The sequence below is a fragment of the Silurus meridionalis genome, chromosome 24 (genome assembly GCF_014805685.1).
Source record: "Silurus meridionalis isolate SWU-2019-XX chromosome 24, ASM1480568v1, whole genome shotgun sequence".
NCBI lineage: Eukaryota > Metazoa > Chordata > Actinopteri > Siluriformes > Siluridae > Silurus > Silurus meridionalis.
In genome coordinates, this window is record NC_060907.1 from 14,426,079 (window position 1) to 14,443,404 (window position 17,326).

Genomic DNA, 17,326 nt, shown 5'->3' on the forward strand with positions numbered 1-17,326 from the left:
TTGCTGCTTGCTTGTCCAGTTAACTTTTTATCCACGTATTAATAAAAAAAAGAAATGACTGATTTCTCAATGTAGTTGAGTAAAAAGTAAAATATTTATTTTTAAATGTAGTGAAGATAAAGTAAAAAATTCCCCAAATGGAAATACATCAGTAAAGTACAGATTTGTGAAAAAAGTAACAAATTACATTTACTCCATTACTCTCCACCACTGTTAATAAGTCAGCAATTTGGTTAAAATGGTTATGTCTCGTCTCATAATGGCACTTCAATTGTATTTAAAAATAAACATGTTCATAAAGCAGCTTCACAGAAATTGTCTATACAGTCATTGGAAAAGAAAATACAAATCCTACTAAAATATATCAAGCAACACAAGCAAGGAAGTTGTGCCCTGATTAAAGGGTCACTAGTAGGTCATTTACTACTTTAACCAGCGTTGTCGCAGTACTGTGAAGAACCTTAAAAGTTGCCTGGAAGATTTAATTTATTCCTTTGAAATGTCACCTTCATTCAATTAAATTCATTTCATTTTTATTCGTAATGCGCTTTTAACAATGAACATTGTCTCAAAGCAGCTTTACACAGATAATGTGGTGATTAAAAGTGAATATGTTCTTTATAAGTAAGTTTGTCCCTGATGAGCGAGCCGGTGGCGAATGTGGCGAGGAAAAACTCCCCGAGATGGAATAAGGAAGAAACATTGAGAGGAACCAGACTCAAGAGGGAACCCATCCTCATCTGGGTTGCACCGAATGTCCATTTATAGCAGGTATACGATGTTGCGGGGTGCAGTGATGATCAAAAGCGAAATGTAGTCCTGAGTCAGTGTAGCAGACTGTTGACATTAACTACAGTCCAAATCCATCCTCAAAGCTCCTGTTCTTACTCCGGAATTTCATGAAACCACCCAATTCGTTAAAGAGAAACCGTCCCAAGCTGTACAGAGTGGCATCCAATCAAAGAGAACACTATCCAGAGGCAGGCCTGGACGAAGTGGGAAGATCCACGGAGGGAAGAGGGGCAGGACCAGAGGTCAAACATTCATGATCTCCAGGTTGCTGAGCTATACATGTTTCTAATTTCTCATCTAAAATGATTTTCAAGATTATCAGAAGTTTTAACATCGGCCTAAAGTTAGATTACTGACATATTGTTAAGGTCAGGATTTATGGTATCTTATTATAGAGATGTAGGAAGAAAAAAAAAAAGATTTTTGTTCTATAGTTAAAACATGACCACTTTTAAGTAAAGCCACCAAATCTGAAAAGGTGAGGCATTTTTTATTCAAGACTAGCTGAGAGGGTGAATGAAATTCCAATGTGTACATGCCATTGATAAACAAACTGTATCAGAAGATCTGCTTCTGAAGATGTGATGGTTTGTGATTAGAAGAAAATTGAGGTGAAGAAACGCTTTTCTATATTTGTGAATGCTTGGTTTAACTCACTGAAATACAAATCTGCCAGTTGATGACTGATGCACTCATGTCAATTTACATAAACATAAACAAATGAGAAGCAACACCTAAAAAATTTACTGAACCAAATGACAAACATGATGTTTTTTTTTTTCCATAGATCTATATCAGCTCTGTTAACCTTGTTCATGTTATTTATTTTTAGTTCAGACATTTACTGATAAGATTATTTTTTGAGGAAGTGGAAATGAAAGCTTGTTTTTGCTGTTTTGGTTCTTTTCAAAAAATTGGAAAGACACGGGCCAGAAGCCATGCAAACGAATTTGAATCATTTTCAAATGACAAATTATTTTTTAAGCATAATGGAGGAAATGCGAAAGGCACAGAGGAACAAGTAGCTTTAAAAAGTATTGTATTTCTGATAGATGAGCCTTGTGGAAATGCCTATTAAATTAGCTTATTACCTTAAATAAGCACTTTCCAAGTTTGCTTTGTAGAATTCAAGAGTTATATTTATATTAAGTTTGTAATCTAGCGTACCAGTGTAGATTTATTCATTGCTAGAGACTCAAAGCACTTTTGTATGTCGCTCTGGATAAGGGCGTCTGCTAAATGCCAAAAATATAAATCCAAATGTATTAATGGAAGCCTAGTAGAACAGAAAGGAAAGTTGATTGAAAATATTTTTTGGGGTCTGGAGATCTTGACCTAGAATGAACAAACCCCTTCAGTGAACAGCAGTTGCAAGCTGAAAAATACAAACATTGCAAAAGGAAAGTTCAATCAAGCTAATGAATTTTTTAACCCATTTTTCTTTGTGAAACATCAACCATAACAAATTCCTAAATTGATCCTGGAGGTGGTGAATAAATAAAACCTGTGGCACAGAGGATTCAGATAACAAAACCAATCCAGAGTTGTAGTTTACGTGTTCCACATTACAATACATTTCCTTTGCTATCCATCACTAAAGCTCAATCTGGGATGGACTGGTGCAAAATGACTACTATTTAAGCAGTTTATAAGCAAAAACTTGAGAAAAAACTTGAGAAAATCAACACAAAATCCACTTGTAACTGTTAAATAAAACATTTCTAAATTGCTGTTGAGTCAAAAGAGGTCACTTTCATCTCTTTCATTATTTTTGTGGTTTTGTTTCTGGGTTTTGGAAAGAGCTCTGCCTGGTCACTTTTACACAGAGGCAATGATAAAAGATCAGTCTACTGATTTGGTATCTATTTACACTGCTCTTAAGTTGTGAGGAAAATAAGAAAATAAATCACTCAAGTTTACTTATTCATGATTTAAATGTTTGGAGATGTTCTATAGTTTAATTGTTAGGTGTATGGCGGGGTGTCAAAAATCTAAATTAAAATATGCAGCATTGTGAATATGAGATTTCACAGACATGTGACTCCAATTAAGCTAATTAAAGCAATAGACAGGTTATATCATTCTAAAGAAAGTCTCTGTTTGTTATATGAAAACAAAATGAGCCATATGTCCATACTACTCTGTCCTCTACAACGGCTCCATCCTCAGCATTCTCCTACCGATATACCCCATGTCCCTCCTCTGCATATGTCCAAACCATCTCAATCGCTCCTCTCTCATTTTGTCTCCAAACGTCCTACATGCAATGTCCTTCTAATAAACTTGTTTCTAATTCTTGTCCATCCTCATCACTCCCAATGAAAATCACAACATCTTCAGCTCTGCTACCTCCAGCTCCACCTCCTATCTTTTAGGCCACTGTCTTTAAACCATACAACAGGCTGCCTGGCTTCCACTACTCTTTCCCATAACTTCATGGTGTGACTGATCAACTTCATTCGCCCGTAGTTACTGCAGGTCTGCACATCTCCCTTATTCTTAAAGATTGGTACCAGCACACTCCATTCCTCAGGCTCAGAACAACCTAGTTAAAAACTCCACTGCCATCTCTCCTAAACATCTCCATGCTTCTACTGGTATGTCATCTGGTCCAACCGACTTCCCTCTTTTCATCTTCTTAATCGCTGCTCTCACCTCCTCCTTACTAATCCTATCCACTTCCTGCTTCACCATCTTCACATCATCCACCCTTCTCTTGCTTTCATTTATCTCATTCATCAGCTGCTCAAAATACTCCCTCAATCCCTCCACATTTCCATCTTTATCCTCGGTCCCTCTGCCTGGCCAATCGGTACAAATGCTTTTATCCTTTCTTAGTGTCCAACTTCTTATACAGCTCCTCATATACCTTTTCTTTGACTTTTGCCACATCCCTCTTTACCTGCTGCCGCATCTCCTTGTACTCCTGCCTACTTTTCTCATCACTCTGTTGATCCCAATTCTGTTTTGACAAACTCTTTCTTCTTATGCTCTACTGCACTTCCTCATTCCACCACCACGTATCTTTGTCTTCAATTTCTATTTCCAGATGTCACACCAAGTACCTTTCTAGCTGTCTCCCTTATCACTTCTGCAGTATTTGCCCAATCATCCAGCACCTTTTTTTTTACCACCTCTGAGCCCCTGACTGACCTCTTCCCTGAATCTCACACTACAGTCTTCCTTCTTCAGTTTCCACCATCTTATTCTTTTTCAGTCCTCACTCTCCTCCTCTTCTTTTTCACCTTCAAAGCCATCCTACAGACCACCATTCGATGCTGTCTAGCTACACTGTCCCCAGCCAACAACTTACAGTCACCCTATGATCCTCCTTCTTCTTAAAATAAGTATTTTACACTGCCATTTCCATACTTTTAGCAAAATCTAACACCATCTGCCTTTCCACATTTCTCTCCCTATTAACATACCTATCCATCACCTCCTCATCATCTCTGTTGCTTTCACCAACATGGCCATCTGCCCCAATCACCAATCTTTCATTCCTAGGTACACCTTCTACCACTTCATCTAACTGAATCCAGAATTTTTCCTTCTCCTCCATCTCACAATCCACTTGTGGAGCATAAACACTGATGACATTTATCATCACGCCTTCAACTTCCAGCTTCATGTTCATCACCCTATCAGAAACTCTCTTCACCTCCACTACACTCTTACTGTTCTCTTCCTTCAGAATCACCCCTACACTATTTCTCTTTCCATCCACACCATGATAGAACAGTTCAAACCTCTTCTAATGTTTCTGGCCTTACTCCCTTTCCACTTGGTCTCCTGAACACACAACATATCTATCTTTCTTCTCTCCATCATATCGGCTATCTCTCTCCCTTTACCAGTCAAAGTACCAACATTTAAAGTACCAACCCGAACCTCCATTTTCCTACACTCCACTCTCCTACACTTCTCCTTTTCCTGCTGTCTCTGTTTGACATCTGCCTCCTCTCCTTCTCCTCCAGTAGCCCAATTTGCACTAAACAATACCTGTGGCGGTCGTTGGTAACCCAGACCTCGACCAATACGGTATGAATTTCTCTTTCGTGATCCGCATATTTGATTTGGCACACGTTTTACGCTGGATGCCCTTCATAAAGCAACCCTGCCTATTTATCGTACTTGGGACCGGCACTAAGAGTGCACTGGCTTGTGCAACCCTAATAGCTGGGTTCTTTATCACTTTTAATATTTGTTTAAAAAAATGTATATGTGTTACCCTGGGCAGCTCATTGGCAAAGTATATTATGTTTTCCAAGGTCGATTAAATCTTGAGCTCAGGTTACATCCTGCAAGGAGTTTCATTTTACGACATGTGCGTGCTGTGTTTACAATCACAATCACATTCAGATGCTTATGGTGGTAGGAAAATCTTCAGACAGGATTTTCACAGTTGATTAATTTAATTGATAGAAACTTCTTTAGATTACATAACATAGGTACTCATTTTATGATCAAAACAAATGTCTTTACATGGCATTGTTTACTGCCTATCCATCTCCTTATATATTATCCAATAGCAGGTCAAAACCCTGTTAAAGAATTCACTCACAAATTATCAGCTCATAATAGTAGTTTCCCAGGCTTTTCCACGGATTCTCCAGTCTCCTCTCACTTCTCTAAAACAGCTGAGTAGGTGGATTGGAAAAGATAAATTACCCAGGGTTTTCCCAGGTGCTGTTGCAACCCTGACAATGATAAAGCAAATACACAAAAAGTATGAATGAATGTGGTCACCTTCATGTCAAACTGCAATATGATTAAGTACCATACTGTGTTTTAAAAATCACTTAAGTTTAAATACATTTAATTGAACCTTGTGAACTGAAACATTTGTTTTTCATCCCTTCATTGCTCTTAGTTATTAATTTCCACAACAATTTTAACAAAGCAAACATAATAGATAATGCACCAGAGGCTGATTTTGCAGGTAAAAATGGTGTAATGTGAGGTCAAAACAACATCAATGAGAACTCTTTGAGTGATGGTACAAAACTAAAGACAGATTATTGAAATAATCTGAAATTCAGATGTTCCTCCATATTCATTGGAGTCACTGCTGTCCTTGACAGAGCAAATTCAAATCTGCTTATATGGACCTATGTTCAAGGCATCTGAATGAGCTGGAGAATATCAGGGTTTATCAGGACAAGATAAGTTCTTCAGGTTTATAGCAGAGGAGGGGGCAAAGCCTTATCTAGTAATAAATCATTATGCCTTTTTATTTTACGGTCAACTTTAAATTTGTTAGACAGAGGCAGGGGTGGGAGTCTGTGTGTTTAGATACAGGAGAGAATGCAACTTTTAAAAACAATGTCAACATTTAAAGTGAAATCTAATAAATAAGAGGGTTATCTACAGGTTCTTCAGTATCCTCCCACTTCCCCAAAAAAGGCGAGTAGGTTGATTACTAAGCTAAATTGCCCAATGTTTTCCAGGCTCTGCTGAAAAATTATTGAAAGTTAAGTGTGCTCTCTGGTTCCCAAATATCCCCTGTATGTATTTCGTAATCAATTTCTTTCTTTGTCAATAACATTTTTCTTACAAATATTTGGTAAAATTATTGTGAGTTCGATGTACACTCTGGTTCCCAAATCATGCTTATATGAGATATAGTGTAGGAAAGTAAAAGTATATAGAGTGTTTATAAAAGATCAACTTTGTTCAGGAAACATTGACTATTTAATTAAATTATATTTCTGAGATAATTCTCAATAAATACATTTCTACCCAATGCAACCTCTACCAACAGCTTGGTCGACATCCTCTACCAACACCCATCAGCTTAAGCCTGAGAAATGGATAATTACTATAATATAGATGGCAAAAAGCCCATGGTGTTTCTTAGCTACACAATTTGATCCTTAGTCATATGATCATGTGTTTGTGATACTTTTATATAACCTAATTAAGAAGAGTCCAGAAACTGTGTGTCAATGTTTTCTTACCCCTTAGCTAGTTCAGTTTTGGTTTCGGTTGCATTCTCAGAGTACTGAATCAATGCTATTGTAAGTCTGTAACTAAGTGCCATCCTTTTGTTCTCAACAGATTATTTACTAGCTTTCGGCAAATTTAATTCCTATGTTGATCTCCCATGACGACTTGCATAATGGGACTCGTCCTCTGGGATGAAAGAAGACACATCAGTACATGGAAGGACTATGGTTGGCCCATGAAATAATTAACATTAACCTCAGAAATGTCTAAAATGCATATAAATGAATATAATTTTTAAACTTACATTGGTTATGGTTTTAATTGTACCACTTTTGACTATTGGAAAAAAAGTGGAAAGTAAATCCTTGCATTGTTTAACATTTTGTTACCATCTCACTGCCAGGTCAGATGAAGAAGGTTGAATTTAATTAAAAATGAATAAATAAATGTCTGTGAAATCTTGATTATTTTCTTAAATGCATGTGACTGACTGTAACAAAGTAAAACAGAAACTATGACTGCTTATAGTTTAAAACACATAACTTGGTGAACTATGAAGTTTTAGTAGACCATCACCCACAGTTTACCACAGTATCTATTTTAAGCACTCATTACATTCCACCACGTTGTGCTGTGTTTGCCTCCAGATTATTGTTTACTAAGTGACAACCCATATCCTTGTATTTTCAGGATGTAAATAGACCACAACTCTAACCATGGTGAAAGCAAAAGAACGAAAGGGTGCTTTATTCTTGTCACATGTACTTTACAACAGAGAGAAATTCTTTATTTGCATATCCTAGCAATGTTAGGATCAAAGCACAAGGTCAGACATGTTACAGCACCCCTGCAGCACAGAGGGTTACAGGCCCCAAGAGGGAACCCCCAACCTTCCAAACAGTAACTAAGAGCCTTAACCACATGAAGCAGTTCCAAAAGAAGAATGTAAGACCTTAAGATAAGATGAGATAAGATAAACCTTTATTCGTCCCACAGTGGGGAAATTTCTTTGTTACAGCAGCATGAAAAAAAATAAAAAAATAAATGCAAATATATAAAAGAATAGACGAATAAGACATACTATAATATTACAAGTATATACACAACACAGTATATAAATACAGATGAGGGAAAGTACGTATTGCATATTATTATGTCATAGTGGAACATGTTTACAAACAAATAAGAAAGTATGGTATGCAAGCTTGCTACAGTCTGTTAAAAAAATGCACAAACACAACCAGTTCCATGTTGTTTCTTTGTTGGGAAAATCTGATAAATCTGATTCATGATCTAATTTAAGTCTGGCATCAAGGAACCCACAAGCTGGAAATACTTTGGAGGACATTGCAACAGATAACAATTCATGACTGGCATTAAACTAGGAACTGGAGTCTCTAAAGTTTTTTGGTTCTTATGTATACACACAAAACGACTTTACCCAATTTTGTATTGTTATGAGCTGAAAGTGTGAAAGAAAATTCCAAACTCATTGTTTTATGGGAGTCAAATTTTTTATTCACTGCTACATTAAAGTGATAGAGATCATGCAATGTAAAAACATACTACTATATATGACCAGTTTAAAAACCTGTTTGTATAATGGTTACTAAATAGATGCTACGTTTGTTACTTTTACTTGTTTAATTTTACCTGCCAATATTCGGCTCTGGCCTAAGGGAACAATACAGGAAGACGGGGTTGGAAAGCTGAAATTGTAACGATTGAAGAGACTGAGAAACTGGTGGTTGGATAATTTGATCACAATTATTTTATGTTGCATAGCATTTTTAATAATGGACATAGTCACAAAGCAGCCTCACAGTAAAAAAAATATTCATAAAAACTCCCTGAGACAATATAGTAAAGACTTTGAAAGGAACGACACTTAAAAGGGAGCACATCCTTAATTGGGTTATACCGAAATTCATTTATGATTGTTGCGGTTATTAAATGCTTCTTGATAGTGACTTGAATGCAGAACTCTTAAGGGCAGTTGTCGGCCTCAGCCATTGAGATAGAACAATTTACACAGACGACAATTTGTAAAACAGCTACAGCAGTGGCAGACTGAATGGTAACCAGCGTAGGAACCTGTCCCCTAAGGACGAAACAAAATAATATCTAAGGAATAAACAGACATTATTTGCTCAATCCTGCCAGAAAGAGAGAGAGAGAGAGAGAGAGAGAGAGAGAGAGAGGCAAGCAAGCAAAATAAGGCAGCAAGCATACCAGCACAGACACATGCACACTAATGCCGGGAACTGCACAATATTTTACAAACTGAAATTTATCAAATAAACCCCATAAAACACCAATCAGTTGTTTCTGGTTGTAAAACATGTCACAGGTTCCTATTAATGCAGTCATATTAATATTAAAATACTAATGTGTGTAAAATGTCATGAAATTTTCTATAGAAACATTTTTGTAGCTTTTTTTTTATACTTGCCTGCACATGGTCAGTCAGAGGTAAAACATTAATGATGTGTTTCTGAAACAGTGACAGGATTATCTAATATCTTATCAAGAGAAGTAAACAAAAGACCAGTGCAGGAACAACTTCGTAGTGTTAGAAATTATAGGAAAACAGGAACTAATTTATTCATGTAGACCAAATGAAAGAAAGACATTTGGGGAATCCTGTGAGTTTTTTTTTTTTTAATGTAACAGCAACATCAGATATTTTTCTATAAGTGAATGCCAGATTTCTGTATTTATTTCTTACTTTATATATTTTTCAGTTCATGTTTTGAAACATATATTGTCCTAACGAGTTTACAAGAAACAGAGCAATTTTGTGAAAGTAATGCTAGTGAAAGTGAACGGTCCCAAGCCCGGATAAATTGGGGAGGGTTGCGTTAGGAAGGGCATCCAGCGTAAAACCTGTGCCAAATCAAACATGCGGAGGATCCGCTGTGGCGACCCCTAACGGGAGAAGCCGAAAGAAACTATAATGCTAGTGAAAGTGAAACCATTTCTGTGAAATTTCCTCACAAAATTATAATATTGCAGTTGATCCTTTCTACTTCGAACCTGGAAAGCCCAAACTTGATACATGGAAATTCCAGATCTTCAGATGTTTCACTTTTGGTTTCTTAACTCATTGCACAAATATGGTAACCTTTTATTACAGTTCTTCATTCACTGCATCGTTAGAGGTGGGGCATGTGAGTGTGTATGTGTGTGTGTGTGTGTGTGTGTGTGTGCACATGTATATATAGAGCCACATCACTTTCAGTTTATTTTCATGCTCTGTGAATCCCACTGTCTCTGCTAAGTAAGTAAAATACCTTTATTTCTTGGTTACTTGTTCTTTTTAAAAAGTGTTAATGTTACCATAGCAACACATGGATTTTGTTGTCTAGATGATGGAGAATGAACAATCTACTTATGAAGAGGTTGCTTATACTGAGGAAAATTGGTTAGTCATAAAGTGAATCCGATCAAGCAATTATCAACTTGTGTAAATGCCATAAATGTATAAAACCTAAATCTTTATTTTGCTCACAGTAAGCCAATGGAAGGGGTTTTCCATAGCCATCTAGAGGAGAGGGTTCGTCCTTACATTGATTTGATTGACTCTTTGAGGCTGATTGGTATTGACGAAGATTTAGCTTTACCAACTATAGCTGTAATTGGAGATCAGAGCTCTGGAAAAAGCTCTGTGTTAGAAGCACTATCTGGAGTGGCATTGCCCAGAGGGAGTGGTGAGTCGTTTTTTCTATTTGTCTTTCAGACTACTACAAGTTTCATTATATCATTACATATATTATGACTAGTTACATTTGAGTTATTCGAAATTTCTAGGGTTAAAGAAAAACATTTCTCACTTCTCTTTTTTTTGTGCCTTTGTCGTCTGACCTAAGGAGAAGTGGAAAAACTAAAGTTGATATATGTGCTTTTTCAACTTTAGGTATTGTAACAAGGTGCCCACTGGAGCTAAAGCTGAGAAAGATCAAAGGTGGAATTAAATGGCAAGCTGTAATATCTTACAAAGAGGAGTTCATTGAGTTTGAAGACCCATTGCTGGTTGAGGGTTATGTTGAGGCAGGTTGGTAAGATTATTAAGATAAACATATGAAGACAAACAAAAAAATACATTCTTATGATTCTGAAAGTGAAACTGTGCTGTCAGGTTCTGCTTTATGATGTCGGTCCAGTGATAGTGGGTTTTTTTGTTTTACAAAGCCATTATCTTCCCTTACTTTTTATTAAGCTCATTATCAGAATCACCATTCATATATAATCATATATCATCATTATAACTATATACACAATTCTTTATAATCTTTAAAACCAGCTCTAATTCCCTGTAGAGTCAATAAGATATGTTTATTGTTTTTTTTTTATAATACTACTTATTACTTATTATTCTCTAACAGCCCAGAATGAGTTGGCTGGAGAAGGTGTTGGAATCTGTGATGAACTCATCACACTGGAGATCATGGCTCCTGATGTGTGTGACCTCACACTGATCGATCTCCCGGGGATTGCCCGCGTTCCTGTAAGAGGTCAGCCTGAAGACATTGGACATCAGGTTAGTGTAACCTGTGACTTTTTGAAATGAAGGCCTTTTAATTGAATGGTAACATGTGTAACGCTCGTCTCATTGTTGCCTAGATCAAATCCCTCATACGGAAATATATAGATAAGGAACAGACTATAAATTTAGTCGTGGTCCCATGTAATGTTGACATTGCAACAACAGAAGCTCTGAAAATGGCACAGGAAGTGGATCCGGAAGGAAAAAGGACTTTGGGTAAGGTGTCAAATATGAACAAAAGTAGCATTATTATTATTTTTATTTTTTTTTTTTATTATGTATAAACAACAATGTAATTATCACTCTCCATCTTCTTTCCATCCTCTTCCTCTTCCACTTCCCCTTCATCTTCTTCTAGATAGGGTGTTTATAGCAGCCCAATTAACCATATGTTAAAAAAAATTAATTTGGCACATAACAATCAATGACAACTGCAAACAACAGAATGTGAAAGTATATATCAGCATTGTGTCTCTAAAAGAAACCCGATCAGTATCTTCATGGATACACCCTGAATGTACTCAAGAGATTTTGTGACTGCCCCATCTTGTGGCCAAAAACTGTGACAATAGTGTAGTGTATAGTGTAATTTTTACTTGTACGTTTCTCTAAGTTCCTGGAGTATGGTTAATTGAATGCATAACAGCACCTGAAATTCATTCATATTACCTGTCAAACATCTGTGGGTTTTTGGTCCTCCTTCTCATTCAACATTTGTCAAACTTGGCTATAACAGTTTCCCTCTGACCAACCAATCTAGGGTTAGAGTTAAAAAGATGGAAAAATGCTGATGCTACTCTGGGCCAGCTAGCAGATTTGAAATCTGATTGGTTAAAGAAAAAGACCCGTTGCTAATATAGTCTAAGGTAAAAAAGCCAGCACTACTGACTGTGAAGGCTGAAATCTGATTGGACAAAAAAAATCTAATCCAAATACATGTACTAGAAGCAGTGCAGCCAAGAGAAACGCTAAGAAATGAAGAGAATGAAGTGTTGGGAATAAATTAATACAATTTCATGGAACAAATATTAGAATTTAGGTTGTAAATGTAGGTTAGTGCTTCTGATAGTGTTTAGGCCACCAGAGAAGGCTTTCCTGACCCTGGCGGCCCCCCACTGCTTTGTACTAATCTCCCAAAAAGGTTTAATGACTGCACCACCTGAGAATTTTCAGTGTTTCATTTAAAGTACTTTTGTTGAACTCACAGTTATACTTTGAGCCTACAGTGGCTGTAGAATTGTCATTGTAGACTTCTCATTGTCTGGATTTACTTCCTGTTTGCCAGTTTGAAACTTCTTATTTTTGTATACATGAATGCACATGAGATTCTAAATATTTTGAGAATGCCGTTAATAAAGTGAAAGTTTGAAACCACTAAATGTATTGTGTATTCTATGTTTTTTATTCTAACAGCTATTCTTACAAAGCCAGACCTCATAGACAGAGGAACAGAGAAAAACATCTTGGATATAGTCCGAAATAAGGTCATTCCCTTGAGCAAAGGATATGTCATTGTTAAATGCAGAGGCCAAAAGCAAATTGATGATAAGACCTCATTGACCGATGCTACTCGGGTGGAGAGAGAATTCTTCAGACGTCATGAATTCTTCAGGTAAACTTCATATAAGAGCTCATTCGTTATTAATGACATTATTTACCCATGTGTGATTACTTAAAACTTCCTGTCATTTGTTTTATTGTCAGTTGCCTGTTGTACGAGGAGAAAGCAACTATCCAGTGTCTTGCCACCAAACTGACTCAAGACCTTGTTGATCACATCAAAGTATAGTTGATTTTATAATTTTTATACTAATATTTATTACAATGTAATCAAAACATATAAAAGAAGCAGCTAGGATAATAGAGTAACTAATTTACCCTGTTTGTGTTTATTACACCCATGACTGTTCTCAGGCACTTTTGAAATCTTTGCTGATGATGTGTAATGAATGTGTCAGTGAACCTGGTTGAAAAAAAACAAACCTATAAACCTTTAAAGTAAACTATAAATGTTAATGGATAAAGTTAAAACCTGAGTGAAACTCAAATGATACATGAGGGAACGAGGCAGGAAGGGGGGCACTCGGGCAGGGTGTAATCATCTGACACACATGAGCATGTGACACAATTTGACTTTACAGTCTGAGCTTAAATATAAATCAGTTGTTAAATCTTCTGGGAAATCTGGCTGTGCGGGAATATAATTGTTTAATTGTTTTTCTAAACTAATTTTGCTTGGTTTTTTTTTTGTGTGTTTTAGAAATCATTACCTCTGATCTCAGAAGAGATCAAGAAACAACTGTGGAGCTTGAGGAAAGAGCTAGGTCATTGTGAAGCTGGTCCACCTCTGGACCCACAGATGCGGAAAGCCTTTTTTATTGATGTGTGTATTTATCTGTTACATCTATTTTTAGTCCAGGACTCTACACCTGCTCACCTAAATCATGTGTAATGGTCATTTGTTTCTTCAGACTTTGACGAAATTTAATGATAAGATCAACCGTTTGGCAACCGGGGAAGTGGTCAACGACGAAAACTTGTTTGTACTGCTACGGTCCGAGTTCAAAAAGTGGAATGACCAACTTGACAACTCAAAAGCATCATGTGAGTATGCAGATTATTTGTATAAGCTTTGGCAACCCATTCCAATCATTTTTAATGGCCAATATATATATATATACATATATTATTATTTTTTTTAGTACATAGTTTTAATGGGAAGAAATATATACATTAAATATTTTCCAAAAACACTGTCTAGTATAGAGAGTAAATATAATAAGCCTTGTGGAAACTTTATTAAATGACCGCTATTAATGGAAACTAGGCTTAAGTACTCGGGGGAACCGGATGACATTAATTTGTGGTCAAATTTTGAACCCAATACAGTTCACAAAACAGTCCAGGATGTGGTGACTGAATATGACCTGAAACACAGAGGACGAGAGCTGCCTGGTTTCAGTGACTACAAGGTGTTTGAGATGGTGGTGCAGAAGCTTGTGATCCAACTAACAGGACCAGCTATTGACACGCTCAGGCTCATCAGGGGTATGTTTTCACCACTTAACAAAGTTGCTTTCACAACATTCAATCCGTTTAGTAGAACAAAACCATAACAAATCAGTTTAAATGTATTTGTGTTCGTATGGTGCATGAAACATAGAATATCACCTACATGAACAGATATTTATCCAATATCAAAAATATGGTTTTATCATACAGTGCCTTGTAAATCTATAAATAGTAATCCTCACACGACCTGACTTAAAACTCCCAACTCCGGTTTTGTCCCAACCGGCAACTTGTTACAATTTAATTGAAAAGTGCCTAGTGGGATTACATTTTCAGCTTCCTAAATTTGTCTTGAGCTGCTTTGTGATAATGACCATTGTTAAAAACCATTCTACAAATTTATTTAGATTGAATAATGATTTTTTTAATGTTTTTAAAATCATTTAATATGCAGATTTTATTGGTCTATTTTACCCATTAGTGGCATAACAGGGACCTTTAAAAAAAAAATTAATAAAAAATCTTTTCAATTTAGTCACAAGATTATTTCGGTTTACAGAATAGATTTTAAATTCACTTGGTTTACTGGTTTACAACCTTTACCAGGCCAGTGGTGGCACATTATATTATATAATGTTATAAAACTAAACTATGCAAACCTCATGTCTTATTAGGAATATAACAATGAAAAATAAACTATGGTAATAATATTATAGGCAAATAATCATGGTAGTACTGTTACTACCATGAAGGTCAAATTTCTTTAAAAGTAGCACAACCCATGGCAACTTGTTTCTTAAGTGAATAGAAAAAAAAGGAATAGAATTAAAGGCCACAAGAAAACAAAGCATTAGTGCATGTATTTTTTCTGGAATTGTCAATCTTGTGCAATCTTCTGTGTTTCAGACACCATTCAGAAACAGTTTTCAGATGTGTCCAAGGTCTGCTTCTGTACCTACCCCTTCCTCCAGTGTGTTGCAATGGTAAATTCGATTTTAAAGCAAACTTAAAAGCATTCCTTTATTCTTCAAATGAATATTACTGAAAAAGTTCAATCTCATCATTGTGAAACTCTGTAATCACAAACTTAAAACTAATATCCCAGAACAAGATAGACAACATCCAGTCAAAGCAGGAAGCAAAGGTCGAGCAGAGGATCTTGGAGCAATTTGAAATGGAGCAATTGGTCTACACTCAAGACGGCATCTACTTCAAGACCCTGAATGAGACTCACTCTGTTAATGGCCAAAAGGCTTCAGAAGAAAACTTTGCTGGGTTTGACAGCAGAAATAAATATCCTGAAATGCTGCAGGCTTATTATGAGGTATATCTCAGTAGTGATGATCTTGACTTAATTTATAATTATATACAGTATATTTTAATATATATTTTGAAACTGGATTGTACCATAATAAAACACATTACAAATACATTCAATTAATTAAAAATCTTACAACTACTTACTGTATTTCTATAAAAATGTAGACTCCAGTGTAATGCTGAAAAATCCTCAATGGGGGAAAACCTATTTACTAAATGTTTGTTGTATAGGCACATCCATTTTTACTTTAATTTCAGGAAACACTATTTTCTCTCTCCTAACAGATCGTGGTGCAGCGCTTGGCTGACCAGGTACCCATGTTGATCAGGTACTTCATGCTGAAGGAATCGGCCCAGCTGCTGTGCAGCGAGATGCTGGGTTTGATGGACTGTGCCAACGTGGCCGATGCCTTACGTGAAGAGACGGATGTCAGCAGACGCCGCATTGACATGCAGAACCGCGTGGACCGTCTTAGCCTTGCTCAAGAGAAACTCAGCAACTTTGTTTAAAGTCAGGAGGCCACTGAATAGTTCAAATTCAGCACCTAAAGCAACATCTGGACTAAAGATTTTTGTAATGTGGTGTGTAAAAAGAGGGAAAAAATGTAATCCCTATTGGTTTCTGGTCCTTGACTGTCACCAATGACCATCAGTGACATTTTTTATATTTAATTTTTTGTAGAAAAGCTTTTAAACCAGAGATATCAACACTTCATAATAAATTATGTAAAGTGTCATGATGTGTGAACTTTCATTCCAACATGAAATATCTGTATATTGATACCAGCCTTTTAGGGTTTTTTTTTTATAAATTACTTTACAATAGACATGCCAATATCTGTACCAATACATAACAGATGAGTTTATTTATAATTAAAAAAATATTTATATTTTTCCACTAAGGAAACCAAATACAGAACAGAAATCCATTACTAGAAAGAACTTGACAATGTATTTCTTTTTTTCTACCTTTTTTACATTTACTGATATTTGTGTGTAATATGAGATCAAACTTGGAAGACAACACATGCAATATGGCAACATAGTGAAGAAAAAACAAAACTCTGCTTGTTCAATTAATAAATAGGTAATCAGTACATCATTCTCCAACAACAAATATCACCATAGACTGAATAATTACTGTTTGAATATTTTAAACATAAAAAAACCTTAATCAAAATATACAGCAGTGTAATTAGTTTTTTCAGTATGTAGTATTTAAGTATTTTTCCAAGTGCTTTATCTTGCTCATTCCTGGTGTACTAGAGTTAGGAGCAAGAGCGTAAGGAAAATCACACGATAACTTTTGCAAGATTTCATTGTGGTATTTAGGTGTACCCACTAGGAGGTATTCATGTTTTGTTTAATCTAACAAAGAAATTTAGATTTGTCACAGGTTTTCTTATCAAATATAAACCACTTGTAAGCCATAACAGAAAGAACAGTTAGAAAAAAATCGTGCCGAACGAAAAGAAAGGCTTGGGGAAAGGAGGGAGATTCATGTTCAGAATATTACCTCACCATGTGGTGTGGGCATGTATGGATTTTGAAGGCCATCGGTTCCCTAGTGTTTAATAAGACTGCAAGCAAGTGCCGCAGGGTGAATTATGTTTTGATCTACATGTTCAAATGGAACCAAATTCCATTGAACGGTGCTTCCCAAATTGGACAATGACCCCAAAATAAATAAATAAAAAGTTTTCGCAA

General features: G+C 36.0%; 1 protein-coding gene across 1 annotated transcript; it reads left to right on the top strand.

The window, feature by feature from the left end:
* The first annotated feature begins 9,934 nt into the window (after window positions 1-9,934).
* mxg (myxovirus (influenza virus) resistance G) lies at window positions 9,935-16,356 on the top strand. The gene is made up of 14 exons (XM_046837473.1): window positions 9,935-10,021; window positions 10,110-10,165; window positions 10,255-10,451; window positions 10,658-10,795; window positions 11,127-11,281; window positions 11,365-11,503; window positions 12,701-12,899; window positions 12,992-13,070; window positions 13,548-13,670; window positions 13,759-13,891; window positions 14,177-14,335; window positions 15,206-15,282; window positions 15,405-15,623; window positions 15,905-16,356. The coding sequence occupies exons 2-14, from the start codon at window positions 10,110-10,112 to the stop codon at window positions 16,127-16,129; spliced, it is 1,899 nt and encodes a 632-aa protein (XP_046693429.1). The 5' UTR covers window positions 9,935-10,021; the 3' UTR covers window positions 16,130-16,356.
* The last annotated feature ends 970 nt before the right edge of the window (window positions 16,357-17,326 follow it).

Coding starts and splice junctions, on each gene's coding strand:
- mxg (XM_046837473.1), top strand. CDS start 10,110: ATGATGGAGAATGAACAATCTACTTATGAAGAGGTTGCTTATACTGAG. Junction 14,336..15,205: donor CACGCTCAGGCTCATCAGGG/GTATGTTTTCAC, acceptor TCTGTGTTTCAG/ACACCATTCAGAAACAGTTT. Junction 15,624..15,904: donor TGCTGCAGGCTTATTATGAG/GTATATCTCAGT, acceptor CTCTCCTAACAG/ATCGTGGTGCAGCGCTTGGC.